Consider the following 15,370-nt stretch of genomic DNA (forward strand, 5'->3'; position numbering starts at 1 on the left):
AACCACAAATATGAAAACAGGGTGTCCGCAAACTTTTAGCCACGAGGGTACAGAGAAACATCCTCCGACTGCGCATGTGCAAAGACGTCCACCTCACTGCGCATGTGTAGAGCGGGCAGCAGAAGATGGCATCGTCCATGAGTGGGATGTTTTCTGGTCAGCAACCGCCCGTTGCTCATCCCGTCGGAGGTCCTGGTGGACCGGGACAGCCGGGCTTCCCCGGTACCGCTGCCAGAGCCCCGGGGAACAACACGCTGGTAGACGAACTGGAAGCTTCGTTTGAGGTAGGGGGCTATTATGCTAGTTCCTTTAGCTGTGTGCTAACTGTTGTTAGCTCATTTACTTTGTGCAGATATAACGTTGTGTTTAATTTGCTGGTGTTGCAGTCTCACATGAGATTCAGAGGGAAATAATTGATTTCTTATTCAACCATGTCTCATATTGAATATAATACTTGTATAACTTATTATAATAATAGATGACGTTAAAATAAATAAACTAATGCTATATTAAACTTTGAACACGACAGCCCCAGCTCTGCTCCAGTGTCCTTCTCCAACACAAAAAAACGTCACACTTTTCCATAAAACTGTCTCTTTATGAGACTAGAGACTTTAGGAGTTCCCCCCATTCATGATGTTCAGAGCACCAGCCAAATGCTGCTAAAGTCGCAGCTATATTTGCTTCAAGAGCCAGAAAATCGATGTAATCTCTTTGGGGCTGGTATATGCTATATTTAGGTGTACACAAAAGTTATTTCCCATCCTGCTTGTAAGAGAGTTAAAACATATAAAATAGTAGTAACTGATGATCAAGTATACTAGTTTCTAGATTGACATTTACATTTAATAGCCCTCGAAGAGTGTGTTCCCTTGTAGTCTTTTCCAGCAAATGTTTCACAAGTGGCACCATGAAACTGAATACCTGCTCTCGAACACAGCATTTTGTCTGCTGGCTTTTTCATCTCTGTAAAAAAAAGTGTTCTTGGTTTAGAGAACTTGAGCTTATCAATGTCCAGGGTTTTGAGATGTTCATCAATCGTATACTGTATGAGTGTAATGTTCAGATATCAATACCGTTTTAGCCATGTACTCTAAAGACCAGGTTTGGTATTTAAATATTCACTATCCCAAAGATTACTTAATTGTCGTCTACTCTATCTGTATTACGTCCGGGAATGTGTATGTTTCTCTTCCCAATTACTTAAAGAGAAAGCAGCTATCATTCCAGGCGCAATCAAAAGTTCATGTCAAAACAGCATTTATCCTTCAGTAGTTGCTGGTTGTCATTGCACCCTAATGTGCAACATCTCAAACTCATTGAGACCAAGGAAGTTACTCATCTTTTCTCTCTGCTTTAATTCTTTAGGCATGTTTTGCATCTCTGGTTAGCCAAGACTACGTTAATGGAACTGACCAGGAGGAGATTCGAACTGGTGAGTGAAGCTTTCATGTTTAATTATTTTATACCTAAAAAAAGTGTATCTGTATAGTAATACATATATTTGTCTTTTGTTTGCAGGTGTTGACCAGTGCATACAGAAGTTCCTGGACGTGGCTCGACAGACAGAGTGCTTCTTCTTACAGAAAAGGCTTCAGTTGTCTGTGCAGAAACCAGAGCAGGTGGTAAAAGAGGTAAATTATTATTCTGATAAATGCATTGTTATTTCTTATTTGATATTTTTTCAAGTTTTTTATTGATCCGGAAATTATCTGTTCAATCGCAAAACAAACCCTTGGTGTCCCCAAACTCCAAAACATTGTATGTGTTGTATCCAGGCTAACAGAATTTCCCTAATTTCTTAAAACTAGCATTTGTGATATGCTGTCAGTGTTTAAGTATTATTTATTTGTCATCATTTGTGACTGCCTTCTCTCTTCTCACATACATTTTTTTCCTCACTTCAGGATGTGTCAGAGTTACGTAATGAGCTTCAGAGGAAAGAGTTACTGGTTCAGAAACACTTGTCCAAGCTTCACCACTGGCAGCAAGTGCTGGAGGATGTGAGCGTTCAGCAGCGCAAACCCTCCGACCTTCCTCCCCCCGGACCGCTGGCCTTTCTGGAGCAGGCCTCTGCAAGCCTGCCGCCAGCCCCTTTGAAACCAAATTAACACACCATGGGGCAATCACATATGTCCTCTGTGAATTATATTTCTTCCATTCCCAGAAGGTGATGTTGAACTTTGACCTGCAAGTGAGCTGTAGCCGTCTTGAGATATCACTGAAACACCTGTTTGCAATCGTCATACTGGCATTATTCGAAGTACATGGGATACGGAGTGAATATATCTGCAGGACAGAAGTCAAATGTGACTGTACCTAATATACCTAAACGCTATAAAGAAGAGAACACACACCATGTACGCCACGTCAGGCCTGCTGTCAAGTGTCAACCTATGAGAAAACCCAGGAACTGTTTGTTGTCACCGCTCAGCTGTGCGGAATATCACAATATAGATTTTTAGTTTTTTTGTCAACTTTTTTTCAAGTATTTTGATTTATGTAAATATTTTTGTTGCTGACTTTTTACTGTAAAAATAAAATTTCTGAGTATTTTGACTCTGGGCTTAAGTCTTAGTTATGTGTTTCTTGTTGTACAGTTACAGCATTATTTTTGTGTTTGAAAACAGATTGTGAAGGGTCATTCCATCTAAAGCTGCATTAAGTTTATCAACAGAAAAATATTCACTTACTATCATGATAATCAATTAATACCTAATGTAATTTTTTCATCTCAAATATGGTGATTTGCTGCTCTTCTTAGTTTTATATAATGCCAAACTCAAAATCAAATGGATTTGGAATGAACAAAACCAAATTTCACATGGGACTTGTTCATCGAGGCCTAAATTCCACCAATTGTAAAAAGTTCATGAGGAGCCGTACTCTCCATACACAGCTGTTTGATGTCTTGTGGCTTTAGAAAAGCTGAAAAAAATAAACCCTGATGTTGTTATGCACTGAAAGCGTATTTCCGCAAGCAATTCTCAAGACTTAAAATCCTTAGCCTAGCTTCTGCTGCTTCCCTACAGCAGCAGCATTTCTCAAATTAATCTCTTGCTTAAAAGTCCCCAAACTGTATGGAAATGTAAAACAGTGAAGTACCCCTCGCCAAATCCTGCCTATATGGGAGTGTGCAGCTGGAATAACATCTCTCGCAAAATTGAAATAACCATATTGCATCATTTCATTATCCACATTTATCATAAATGTCAAGGTAGATTCTTGAGATAACGGGTGAAGAACAACCTGCTAACAGAGTTAATGATCCATGTATTTTCTGTAGGTAATGATGACAGAGAAATTATTTCAGAAAGCCATGACTGAGCCTCCTGACAGCCTGTGTATTCAGCGCCTTCACACCACAACAGACTTGTTCTCCACAGCTAACGCCTGTCCACTGACGCTGCAGCAGACGATGAGCTGCACAGATGGGCTGCAGGGACAAAGATTCTTGTAAAACGGGTCGGTGGTCTCCACGTGAATAGACAATCGTAACGTGGATTTATCACTGCATTTGCATTACTACAGATGGGCTTTCCTTCTTTTTATATAGTGTTTTATTGAGATGGAACTAAATTAGCTGTATTTTTTAAAACTCTTAATATACATCCTCTATTTTAAGATTTGCCCAATGGAAGCCCATTTTATCCAGGAAATAAAGTAAGGAATTAATTGAAAGAGTGTCTACATTCCAAAAATTAAAATACTCATGATGACAAAAAGTCAAAATGTTGACTGACAAAAATGTTGAACTTTGAATGGATTATATCAATATATGAAGTTACCAAGTCAAAGATAACAAATCATAGTTATGTGCAGTCCAAAGTATGAGATAATGTTAATATATAAATTGAATGCACACTAAGTCAAAGAAAATGACAGACAGGTTGACTTGCATAATAATAATTTGAGTTAGTGGTCAAAGTTTTTGACTATTGTGTAATCACAATGAGTCTTTATGTTACTAGATTGGTAGATGGGGCACAGGGTGAAATATTAAATATGAATACTTTGTATCTTTAAAATATGAATCTCTATAGCTAGAACATAAACAAATGGCTGCATTTCTTGTATAAAAGGTGATTTATAAATCAAGTTTATTCATGTATTTATCAATATTATATTCATATTATTGGGACCCTGTTCCCCAGTCAGTCTTCCACGGCTAGAGGGAGACAGTGCTTTCTTGCAGGCCGCCTTGGCTGCTCAGGACCGTCTTTGCCGACATGTCCTTGTTTGTGCGTTTTAATCAGCGATTGGGAAATAACAGGTAGCCTTCTCTGTCCGCCTCGCGCACCCATATTACACCCAGGAGGGGAAGAGGGGGGAAAATAAAGCACAACAACCCACATTTTGACGCTGCTCCCTTCCTGCGTGTTATTCCCCCTGTGGGTGCCGACAGGAGAAGCAGACTGCAGGCTACAACAGCCGGGTGTAATCGCAACGTGTTTGTTACAGAGTGTCACCGCAGTCTGGCTGTGTCTGTATGTGAATCGGGCTGATTTAATGGGGCTGCCGTCAGCCCGTCTCCCCGCCTCTGGACAGCTGATCGCCGCGATTCACGCTTGAATTTAGACCCACTAAAGACGACATTGTGGATATGGAATGGTGCATGCCGCTGGGCCAAGTTTTCAGCCTCTGAAAAACACCGGAATCATGGACAGTCATCCGCTGTAAGTGCTCAAATATGTGTGATTGTGCGTGTGTGTGTACTTTGACGTTTCCCAGTGGCTGCTTGACTGATGGTGCCGCATTGACAGAGACAGCGGCCAGCCGGTGTTGCTGATCGGGGGGACAGTCACTGATTCCCGGGGGCTGATGCCGAGCCTGCCCGCTGCAGCACAGGCTGGATGTGTGTTTGTGGAATAATGTTGGGATTATTACCGAGGTGTTTTTTGTTTATGGCATGTGTGTCATGTAGCCATGTGTGTGTGGGTGTGTTTGTTACAGAAAACATGGGCCACGTGATTTTGCCATTAGCAGCATGATTATAGGATGTTTTATTATGAAAGGAGAGGCCATTAGTGTTTGCTGAACAGTGATGGAGATAAAGGAAATACATTGTTATACATTTGAGTTACTTGAATTTGGGATACTTGATTTATTACTCTTTCTGCTGTTTTACACCAAAGTTTGGAAAGTAGCTACAGGTTTGTGTGGGATTTAGGTAGTTATGACCGGTGGTGAACAGCAACTGAATTCATTTACTCAAGTATTTTACAACTTTTGATGATTTTGTACTTTACTTGAGTATTTCCTGTTCCTGCCACTTAAACTTCGTATGTTTATTACATTTATACATCTACTGCACCCCAATTCTAAGTCAAATATTCCACATTGTATTCCATTACATTTATCTGAAAGCTTTAGTTACTATGAAAATTCAGAATGAGGTTAATGCAAAAATAAAAATCAACAAAACATGTATTATGAATTAAGATACACTTAATTGATCCCTTGTTGAAATTCACAAGCTCCTGCAGTATATATATACAAAAATAAGCATCACCTTTACCAGCTGCGACCTTATAGAAGTGAACACATTAATAATCATTGTTAAATGATATAACCTATAATGTTTATCAATGGGCTGTCGTGCTGAATGATATATTTTCTATTTTTACAAAATGTTAATGCTAGTTCATATCAGTAACAAAAAATAACAATATAAAATACTGCAATAAATAATAATGAATCTGACTTACTTTTGTTTTCCTCCTTTACATTTAGCTGGAAATATGTCTGTTACTGCAGTATGATTTTGAATGATGGACTTTTTGATCTATTAATCATATACACATTGAGAGTTACAGTTAGTGGCCACTTGATTAGGTTAAGGTGGGTTTATCATTCAGGCCCCAATTTCACTGTGTGCAAATTAGTATTGGCAATTTGATTAATCTGTTTTGTAGAGGTTTCCTTTTCAGAACACATTATCTATAACATTATATATTAAGTTATACTGAGCCCTCTTGAAGCATATTCCTAAACCAAGTGACTCACATAAATGCTAGGGACAGTTACAGTTATTCATGTGCTATTGTTTAACCTCTAAGTAATTACATTCAATATATTTTAGAATTGACAGGAATTATACAGATTATAATTAATTTCAATACATAAATTAAAAAAATATGAGTATTTAAATAAAATCAAATAGATTTAAATGCTTAAAAATAAACTCTACCATGATTAATTTCTGTGAGTGTAGGAGTGGTGGTTGAGCCTTTATTAAATGGTTACCTAGAAGCCAAACCCTCTCTTCTCATAGGGTGGTGATACATAATACCAAAGTAAAAGTAGTACTAGTACTAGTAATATCCTATATTTTTTAAATGAAATCTCCTTAAAATGTTATGATTTTGTGTCAACTGTTTTAATTGTTGTATTTGACCCTATACATATATACATACTTTGAGCTGTTAATACATTACATTTTTACATTAGCCAATTATAATAGTTATATTATATTCATATCAGGTCACCATGTTGTATTTTATGCTTACCTCCCGTATGTAAAAGAGAGCTACATACTTATGTTTGCCTTATGTGTGTCCCTCTCAGGTGCACCAGGCTTTGTCCACACTCTCTGGACAAAGAAGATGGCGTCGAGAGGCAGGGTCCCGTCACTCTGAACCCCCGGCACATGAGGAAGGCGTTCAAAGTCATGAACGAGCTGCGCAGGTGAAGCTAACTTTTTCTCTTTAGGTCTGTGTCTCTTTCAGGGTACCACGTTTTAAAACTGTAGTTGTGACCTCTCACCTCTCAATCTCTTCCATGCCCATACAGCCAGAGCTTGTTGTGTGATGTGACCATAGTGGCAGAGGATGTGGAGATCGCTGCTCACAGGGTGGTGCTGGCTGCCGGGAGCCCTTACTTCCATGCCATGTTCACAGGTGAGGACGCGCTTCCATTCATACAGCAGGGTCTTTGCATCCTTTGTTTCAGTTTCAGTTTTTTGTACTGTGTGGTAATGTATGTCTAACACGAGTGCACCAACAGGTGAGATGGCAGAGAGCCGGGCGAAACGAGTGAGGATAAAGGAGATGGACGGCTGGACTCTGGGCCTGCTGGTGGACTACATCTACACCGCAGAGATACAGGTCACGGAGGATAACGTGCAGGTAAACACACACATTCAAATATACTCACATAATCATTTATCTGATTAATTACATCGTTTACAAAGCTTTACTGCTTTTATGAAATGGAAACATAACCTTTGTTGTTATATGTTTAATAAACCAATTATAAATCTTCAGTGGTTACTTAATAACCAAACATCCAACTAATAAAGTTGTTATCGAAGTTATTGCTTATTTCAAACCCTATTTAATTAAACAGATTTTTCCGTAATTGATAACCAAACCAATTGGTTTGCTATTTCCGACTGATCCCTAACTGTTCTGTACCAGCTCCAACATCCTGTTTGAACAGAAATCAATCCACTTAATAAATAATAAGATAAGATAAAACTTTATTTATCCAGAGGGAAAAGAGCAGCTGATGTAATACATAGTGGAAAGATCGCACATATATAGTAAAGTCTAAATATAGTACAATGAGGTCCTAACAAAAATTAAAATATTAAAACGCCAAAATTAGGCAAGTGGTATGGTTCATAAAATATATACACGCAACCAATTCAGTGACGTTTTCAGTAAACAACATTTCACAATAATTAACTGAATGAAAACTTTATTTCCTCTCGTGACTTTTAATGTTTCATTTTCCTGCCCAAACCTTTCCCTTGCACAGGCATATAGACGAAACATATATACTTCCATGGTCTAGTTATCAGGCTCTTTCAGCAGTATAATACAGTAAGCCCTGATTAAGGATTTGTTTTCATGATCACACTGATGCTTCTAAGATTTGGGAACAATCAGATCACTATAAACAATCACTGCAGATTAGAAGTGTCTTTTTGTTTCACTTGATCATTTGAAAAAAACTCATTGTAAACTCTTCCCTTGCCTACAGGGTAATCCACTCTGTTTGAACAAATGAAAATATTTAAACTAAACAGAATTGTATTTAGAAAAGTCTTGAGTGGAGAAGTTCATATTCTCACTCAACTGTAGCAGTAACAAGCAGGTTATTTTCGGTGATTTAATCTGTGATCATATGCATTGTTTAGTACCTGAAGTTCCCCTTTATACAGGTTATTCTCTGTGTGTGTTTGCCAGGCATTGCTACCCGCCGCCGGCCTGCTCCAGCTCAACGAGGTGAAGAAGGTTTGTTGTGAGTTCCTGAGCTCTCAGCTTCACCCCTCAAACTGCCTGGGGATTCGAGCCTTCGCTGACCTCCACGCCTGCTCTCAGCTCCTCACACAGGCCAACAGCTACGCAGGTGTGTGCGCGCTAAATCTCTATTTTTATATGCGTGTGTGTCCTGGAGGATGTGAGACAGAATGAGAACAGGTTTAATTAATGACAATGTTAAAAGAAAAAAAAAAGAAGCTATTTATAACTGTAGTCACAGGGTAGTTTTTTAATTTGATGCTTTTGCTGACAGAGCAACATTTCTCTGAGGTGGTTGGGAGTGAAGAGTTCCTCAATTTGGGCATGGAGCAAGTGTCCAGCCTGATCGCCAGTGACAAGCTCACCATCCCCACAGAGGAGAAGGTACACACACATTCACTCTGCCCAATGCAACGTCTCTTTAACTATCTTTTCTGCATTTATATTGTTTTGTTTTAAAGGGATTTTGAGAAATATATTTATTTTGTTGTTTTACTGCTGTGGGCTGTTTGTATGCACTTTCATACATGTGTCTACATAGGCAGGACAGCACGACTAAATGATTGTACCTGTGTTTAAAGTGTCTCTGGGTACTTTATTTTGCAGGTGTTTGAGGCAGTGATAGCCTGGGTAAACCACGATAAAGATGTGCGGCAGGAGCATTTGGCTCACCTGATGGAACATGTCCGCATGCCGCTTCTCTCCAGAGAATACCTAGTGCAGGTACGAGTGTCTGCATCGCTCCGTTTAAGTTTGTCTGCTTGAATTCAATGTGGCTGTTACTCTTTCTTTCTATCTTTACTGAGATAAATAAAGGGTCCAAGCTAAACTGGAACTTTTTTTAGAACATGTCGGATATGTTGGATTCTCACTACAATTAAAGGTGGGGTATGTCATTTTGGAGAAACCAGCTCGAGTGCGCTAGAATTTGAAAATACACAGCCGGAAAAAATCTGCCACTTCCTTACAGAGCCCCTCCTCCAACACACACGAACGCACACATGACCAATGAGGGCACGAGATAAGTCTGTGCACAGATGGAAGGCTGACAGGCAGGTAGGCCATCCAGTTATTTTAGCCGGGCCGGCTCAAATGATTGGTCGTGCTTTTTACAGTACCACGGCTTCCACAGATGAATTTTTTTTAATGTATTTATTGTCAAAGCATTTAATATATTCATTGCTATAGGGGTGTTAAGAGCATTCCATGGAATATAACAAAAAGTGTTTCTGAAATAAATGACATACCCCACCTTTAAGTAAGATTGATGTAAACATCATATCACACAAATTGAACCCTTTGTTTGTACTACAGTATCAGTAATAGATCAAATATACAGTATAAAATGTTGTGTGTCTGAAAATCAGTACATGATTATTTGTTTCTGTGAGATTACTGACAAACTGACTCTGGACGTGTTGTGGTGAATTAATCAATGACTTGTCGTTGTGCTTGTCAACAATAGGAATGAGGAAGTGACACCTTTTAATAAGATACAACATACTGTACATGGTATAATATTTGACATTTTAGACATTATATAAATTATCTGAGCTTTGTGTTTGGAGTTCACTGATTAAACCAGTGAACTAAAAACACAGTAATGGTGTTTTAGTGAGCATGTGACTTCGACACAGACATGTAAACACATGTTGAACATTATAGCTAAACTAATGGCAGAGCAACTGTCTCAAGTATTCTATGATAGAAGGAAGATGAGTTCTCAGCTTCAGAGCACTGAGGGTTATGTTTTTTTGCCAGTGACCTGATCCCAATGATCTTTTTGCCTCAGTGCATCGCTGCTGCTAAAAACTCTTATGTGTTCAAGTGCCATAATCATTTCAACACCCAGGATGGTTAAATACACTCTGTCTGTGTCAGACAGCTGAGCAACATGTTGCTACGTATCCAGTTTACAGTGGTCCAACTAGTTTGCTTCTGCTGTTTTTGAAACAGGGATGAACTGGAGACATTTCATGTTAAGATATTAAGCCAGTCATTTGTATAAAAGTCTTTAACCTTGTAAGTAAATCTATTCTAAGCAGATCTTTTTTTTAAAGTTCTCCTAGGCATCTAGAAGATATGTTTATCTTTGTGTCTGTCACCTCTGATATATAAGCTCTTGTGTTGTGTATTTATTTTGAGGTCCGATTAAACTATAATTTAAGTTGGACATTGCCACAACTTTGATGAATATGCATGAGCTATAGCAGGTAGCACAACTGAGGTGTGATCTTTTAACATTTTAATTTATGATGGTGAAAGTTGGTCAGTCTACTAATTAATCCACAATATACTGCAGCTCTTTTAAATCCTCTCTCTATTCGTTTTGTTTGCGGTAGCGTGTGGAGGAGGAGTCTTTGATCAAGAATAGCAGTGCGTGTAAAGATTACCTGATTGAAGCCATGAAGTACCACCTGCTGCCCGCTGACCAGAGAGCTCTGATGAAAACGGCACGCACACGCATGAGGACTCCAGCCTGCTGTCCTAAGGTATTTATGCAACCTCCACTAAGTTCCTCCACTTTTAGTTAAAATAATGAATTCATTCTTAATGTGACGGCTCTGCTGTTTCTCTTCTGTGTAGGTGATGGTTGTGGTCGGAGGCCAGGCTCCAAAAGCCATCCGTAGTGTTGAATGTTACGACTTTGAGGAGCAGCGATGGTATCAGGTGGCTGAGCTCCCGACCAGGAGGTGCAGAGCAGGTAGGAAACCCTCAATAAGAACAACATAAACATAAAGACAGTTAGAGCCCGGATTCTCTGAAGAATGCTGTTATATCAGAGAACCTGAATGGCCTAATTCACCAAACTAATGTTGCATTCAGGCGGTGCTCGTCAACTTGTGAATATTAAGTTAAAAACAGGCTGCATGATCCTTTACTAGTGTTATTAGCAAATAGCTTATGTTTAGAGCAGAGGTGTTCAGGCTCTTCCTGGTGGGTTTACCGTTGGTTTGGTTCAAGCAATATACACTGAACAGATAAATGACATAAAGTTTAAATAAAATAGACTTTCCCTATGCAAACAAAAGGCCTATTTCTCTTAAATGATGTGTGCAAATGTGTTCTCAATCTTATCTAATCTCGTTCCTTTTAGGTGTGGTGTACGTGGGTGGGTGTGTGTATGCAGTTGGTGGTTTCAACGGTTCTTTGCGTGTGCGGACGGTCGACTGTTACGACCCGATGATGGACCGCTGGACGAGTGTGAGCAGCATGCAGGATCGCCGATCCACGCTCGGGGCCGCAGTGCTCAACGGACTCCTGTACGCTGTGGGGGGCTTTGACGGCAGCACAGGTACAGATACACTATCCAATCCCATATGTTACATTTCTGTGAGACAGAGAGGGTTTAGGCGGTGCATCCCTACAGGCTTTTTAACAGGAAATTATATAATATGTAATTGTTCATGGTTTCTTTGATACATGGTGTGTGTGTGTGCTTGCAGGTTTGTCGACAATCGAGGCGTACAATGCGAAAACAGACGAGTGGTTCCATGTGTTACCCATGAGTACCCGACGAAGCAGTGTAGGAGTGGGTGTTGTCAATGGTGAATATGAATCCCAGTTCAGTTTTAAAGTCATAAACACTATTAGCCATATAATAATCCTGCAGTAAATACTTTTTCTATAAAGCACATAACTTACTAGAGTTTATAGAGACAGGAACTGTCTTACAACGTTATACTGTATTACAGTACAGAAGAGAGAAGAAGCAAAGACAAATCATTATATGACAAAGTAAAGTCGGCAAATAGATGCACCCAAGAAGTAAACATTTATGGCTTATTTGCATCAAAATCCTTCACAATCTTTTTATCTGCATAGGTACCTTGTATTTCTATAATTTTCTCCATCTCATTGCCTCGCTTATTCTGAGTTATAATGTGTTTCCTTGTGTGTGTGTTTCAGGGATCCTGTATGCAGTTGGAGGTTATGACGGTGCGACCAGGCAATGTCTGAGTACTGTAGAAGCTTACAACCCTAAAAGCAGCACATGGAGCTACATAGCAGAGATGGGCACGAGACGCAGCGGAGCAGGTCAGTGTGTGTGTGGTTCAATATTATAAGATGACAAACAAACAATAACTGTGGTAATAACTTATATACAAATGTGACTTTTCATGCACTGTTGAATTCTGAGGTTTTGCTCTATTTTGCTTCCATAACATGTTTTTCTTTCTGACTAGTGGCATTGAAATGGTGACCAATGTGTTTGATGTCGTCCTCAGGTGTAGGTGTGTTGAAAGGTTTACTTTACGCTGTGGGGGGTCATGATGGCCCACTGGTGAGGAAGAGCTGTGAGGTTTATGATCCGGCCTCTAACAGCTGGAGGCAGGTAGCTGACATGAACATGTGTCGACGCAACGCAGGTAAAGCAGACCGTCCGACCACTGAACATCCTCAGGTGTGAGATGAAGGACGTCCATTAATCTTTATTCTGTGTGTGTGTTTTCAGGTATGTGTGCTGTAAACAACGTACTTTATGTGGTGGGAGGGGACGACGGGAGCTGCAATCTGGCCTCTGTGGAGTTTTATAACCCCAACTCGGACAAGTGGACACTACTGCCAAACTGCATGAGCACAGGACGCAGTTATGCAGGTGTGTAGATATACAAAAGTGCTGAAAACGTATTATAACTAAATATGTTGTATCCAAACTACAGTGAGATGTACATTTGACATTTCTTTGAACATTACAGCTATTATACACTGTTCAACAAATGTTTCTATGCCTAAAGCTTTAATGTCATTATTTTTGATTAAAATGTATTTCTAAAATGCTAAAGTGTCTACCACGTAGATACAATATAGAAATCCTTTTAAACAAGTATTCCTACTTTTAAAGTACTAACACAAGTGACTGTAGTTGCCATTTATTTAAGGGATTCTATGATATGTAGAATATAAAATGTCCTGCACATCATGTATGTGAAAATAAATGTGTGGCAGTAGCGATGCACCAGCTTAATCTCTTTTTTCTGTGACCCTAGGAGTGACTGTGATCGACAAGCCCTTATGACTGCTCTCTACTCCTGCCACTGATTCGGAGCAGAACGTATTCTCCTGCTGAATACTGATCTTGGATCTGTCTACGATGCCAATGCTATTATGTTGGGCAGCATTAGCACAGGCACTGACGAAGAGGAAGAAAATGACAAGATTGTTGTTGTTGAGGATGATGATGAAGAAGATTTTTTGCACTTACCTGAAAGGGGGAGCTGTAACAAACGGGGGGGAATCAAACCTGTGTTTTAATCCCCTCCTGGAAGGACTGCCGCTGGTGAATGGACACACTAGTGTGAAGCTCTGCTGAAGTGCCATTGAAACACTACTTATATGAAGCTACTATAACTGCAAAGTTATTTTAACATTAGTAATGTTAACAGAGAGACCACTGATCTAATATACGGGAGAGGAAGGCAAAGAAGGACCATTTGGGACTCAAATCTTTGTTTCTCCGTCTTTTCTATCATGAAAAGTGTGTGTGAGTGTGTGTTTGTGTGTGTGAGCTTGCATTTAAAGGTGCTCCTTTTGCTTGCACATGTGAGCATGTGTGCGTTTGTGTGCATCTGAGTCTCTGTGTGGGGACGCCTGGTCCGACGCCGCATGAACGCACTGTGTCTGACCTCTGGCCTTTTTACAGTGTTGCAGTGTGGCTGTTCAAGAGTGCCTGAATGTTTAAAAACATCCCGCTTTCCCTCTTCTTCCCCTTTGTTATGCCTTGAGTACTGTTACTGGACAGAGTACAGCTGGACTCTGAGGATGTTTTGGGATAAAGAAACACATTTGAGTCCAGATCGGTTGCGTTAGCCCGCATGAATTCAGAACGTGACAAGCTAGAAAATGTGCATTTGTTCTATAAAAAAATCAGACTTTGACTTGAACACCACTCTTCTGGTAAAGGAGAAGAGTCATTCATGTTGCCAAAAACAGTGATGGACATAGGGAGAAGCTGTTTGAGATGAAAACAGTTGGATGTATCAGTGCTTTACTGTCTCATGGCAGCCATCTTTGCTGTGGTTGTAACCACTACAACGGCCTGAACTCACTGCATGGTCCCCGAACTCCAACCTCCTATCCTTCAACAGTCCCCTCTCCCTCTTTTGGTGTAGCAACCCTATTAACTACTGCACACCCTGACGTACTATGAATGTGCCAATTTTAATATGTCTCTTCATTTCTGTCTCTCTTTACTACTTAACTAATGTGTTCTCTCTTTCTGGAAAGTGACCAAACCTACTCTTGAGTTTCAGTTGAAAAAATATTGCTATAAAAGTAACTGGTATTGCTGTTTTCTTGTCAGTGTATTGAGGAATGTCATGTAGGCTAATGACTTTGAACATGTTTCATTACTTGTTTTATATTATCATTAATAAATATGCTTCTTGTATTTAAAGCTGTGAAATGACATCTGTTTTTAAAACTTTGCCAAATCAGTAAAATGTTGAAAATGAAAATATGCTTTGTGTGATGTTTTTAAAACTCTACAGTAATTTGTTTATTTACAATATTTAACATGTAATCATAAGTGTCGTGTAAAAAGCTGGCATTATTAGACATTATTAGACTTCTCAGTGACACTTCTTAATTAATTTTCTTGCCATTTTGTTTTCATTTCAGTTAAAGTTATTGCAATTCTGCCCTTATTTAGATAACATTGAATATTTGAGAACTTTTGTACTTCTTTTGTCAAATTAAATTTAGTTTTGCAAGGGGTGAAATAACAAAAAGTCTGTACTGTACATTAAGTACTATTTTGAAGTACTTTTGCCAGTGATATGTCTTTAGCAGATTACGATTTTAAACACACCGAATAGTCATCTTATAAAATACAAATGGAGCATGTATATGATAAATGAAGATGCATATCAGACAACATTTAATATTTTTAAAAGATGTAAAAATACATTTAAGTGGTGCTGTATTAAATGTTGAATAGGTAAAGACTGTCAAAATAACTATACAACGTTTCCAAAGTTTACTGATACAAAGTGTTATACAAATGTAAATGTGAGACGGAAGACGCATGTATGACTCAAAGTTCACCCCATCTCTTAACTCGTCCAATCTATTCACTGCAGAGGTTATGAAAGCAGAGCTCGCCTCTGATTGGCCGTTGCTGT

General features: G+C 39.2%; 2 protein-coding genes across 2 annotated transcripts; both read left to right on the top strand.

The window, feature by feature from the left end:
- The first annotated feature begins 68 nt into the window (after nucleotides 1-68).
- On the top strand, nucleotides 69-2,571 carry med28 (mediator complex subunit 28). The gene is made up of 4 exons (XM_079680672.1): nucleotides 69-284; nucleotides 1,369-1,435; nucleotides 1,522-1,634; nucleotides 1,908-2,571. Exons 1-4 carry the CDS (start codon nucleotides 126-128, stop codon nucleotides 2,109-2,111), a joined length of 543 nt encoding a protein of 180 aa, XP_079536798.1. The 5' UTR covers nucleotides 69-125; the 3' UTR covers nucleotides 2,112-2,571.
- A 1,602-nt stretch (nucleotides 2,572-4,173) lies between these two features.
- Nucleotides 4,174-14,704, top strand: klhl2 (kelch-like family member 2). Its single transcript, XM_079676607.1, has 15 exons — nucleotides 4,174-4,676; nucleotides 6,568-6,687; nucleotides 6,793-6,899; nucleotides 7,006-7,127; nucleotides 8,193-8,355; nucleotides 8,521-8,630; nucleotides 8,853-8,969; nucleotides 10,589-10,738; nucleotides 10,833-10,950; nucleotides 11,344-11,541; nucleotides 11,693-11,794; nucleotides 12,156-12,284; nucleotides 12,476-12,616; nucleotides 12,703-12,846; nucleotides 13,238-14,704. The coding sequence occupies exons 1-15, from the start codon at nucleotides 4,609-4,611 to the stop codon at nucleotides 13,264-13,266; spliced, it is 1,818 nt and encodes a 605-aa protein (XP_079532733.1). The 5' UTR covers nucleotides 4,174-4,608; the 3' UTR covers nucleotides 13,267-14,704.
- The last annotated feature ends 666 nt before the right edge of the window (nucleotides 14,705-15,370 follow it).

This window comes from Notothenia rossii (genome assembly GCF_949606895.1).
Source record: "Notothenia rossii genome assembly, chromosome: 1".
NCBI lineage: Eukaryota > Metazoa > Chordata > Actinopteri > Perciformes > Nototheniidae > Notothenia > Notothenia rossii.

Bases quoted from the DNA above. Each gene is read 5' to 3' on its own strand.
- med28 (XM_079680672.1), top strand. From the start codon at position 126: ATGGCATCGTCCATGAGTGGGATGTTTTCTGGTCAGCAACCGCCCGTT. The intron at 285-1,368 runs GTAGGGGGCTAT...TTAATTCTTTAG, and splicing joins AACTGGAAGCTTCGTTTGAG to GCATGTTTTGCATCTCTGGT. The intron at 1,635-1,907 runs GTAAATTATTAT...TCCTCACTTCAG, and splicing joins CAGAGCAGGTGGTAAAAGAG to GATGTGTCAGAGTTACGTAA.
- klhl2 (XM_079676607.1), top strand. From the start codon at position 4,609: ATGGTGCATGCCGCTGGGCCAAGTTTTCAGCCTCTGAAAAACACCGGA. The intron at 4,677-6,567 runs GTAAGTGCTCAA...TGTCCCTCTCAG, and splicing joins ATCATGGACAGTCATCCGCT to GTGCACCAGGCTTTGTCCAC. The intron at 6,688-6,792 runs GTGAAGCTAACT...ATGCCCATACAG, and splicing joins GTCATGAACGAGCTGCGCAG to CCAGAGCTTGTTGTGTGATG.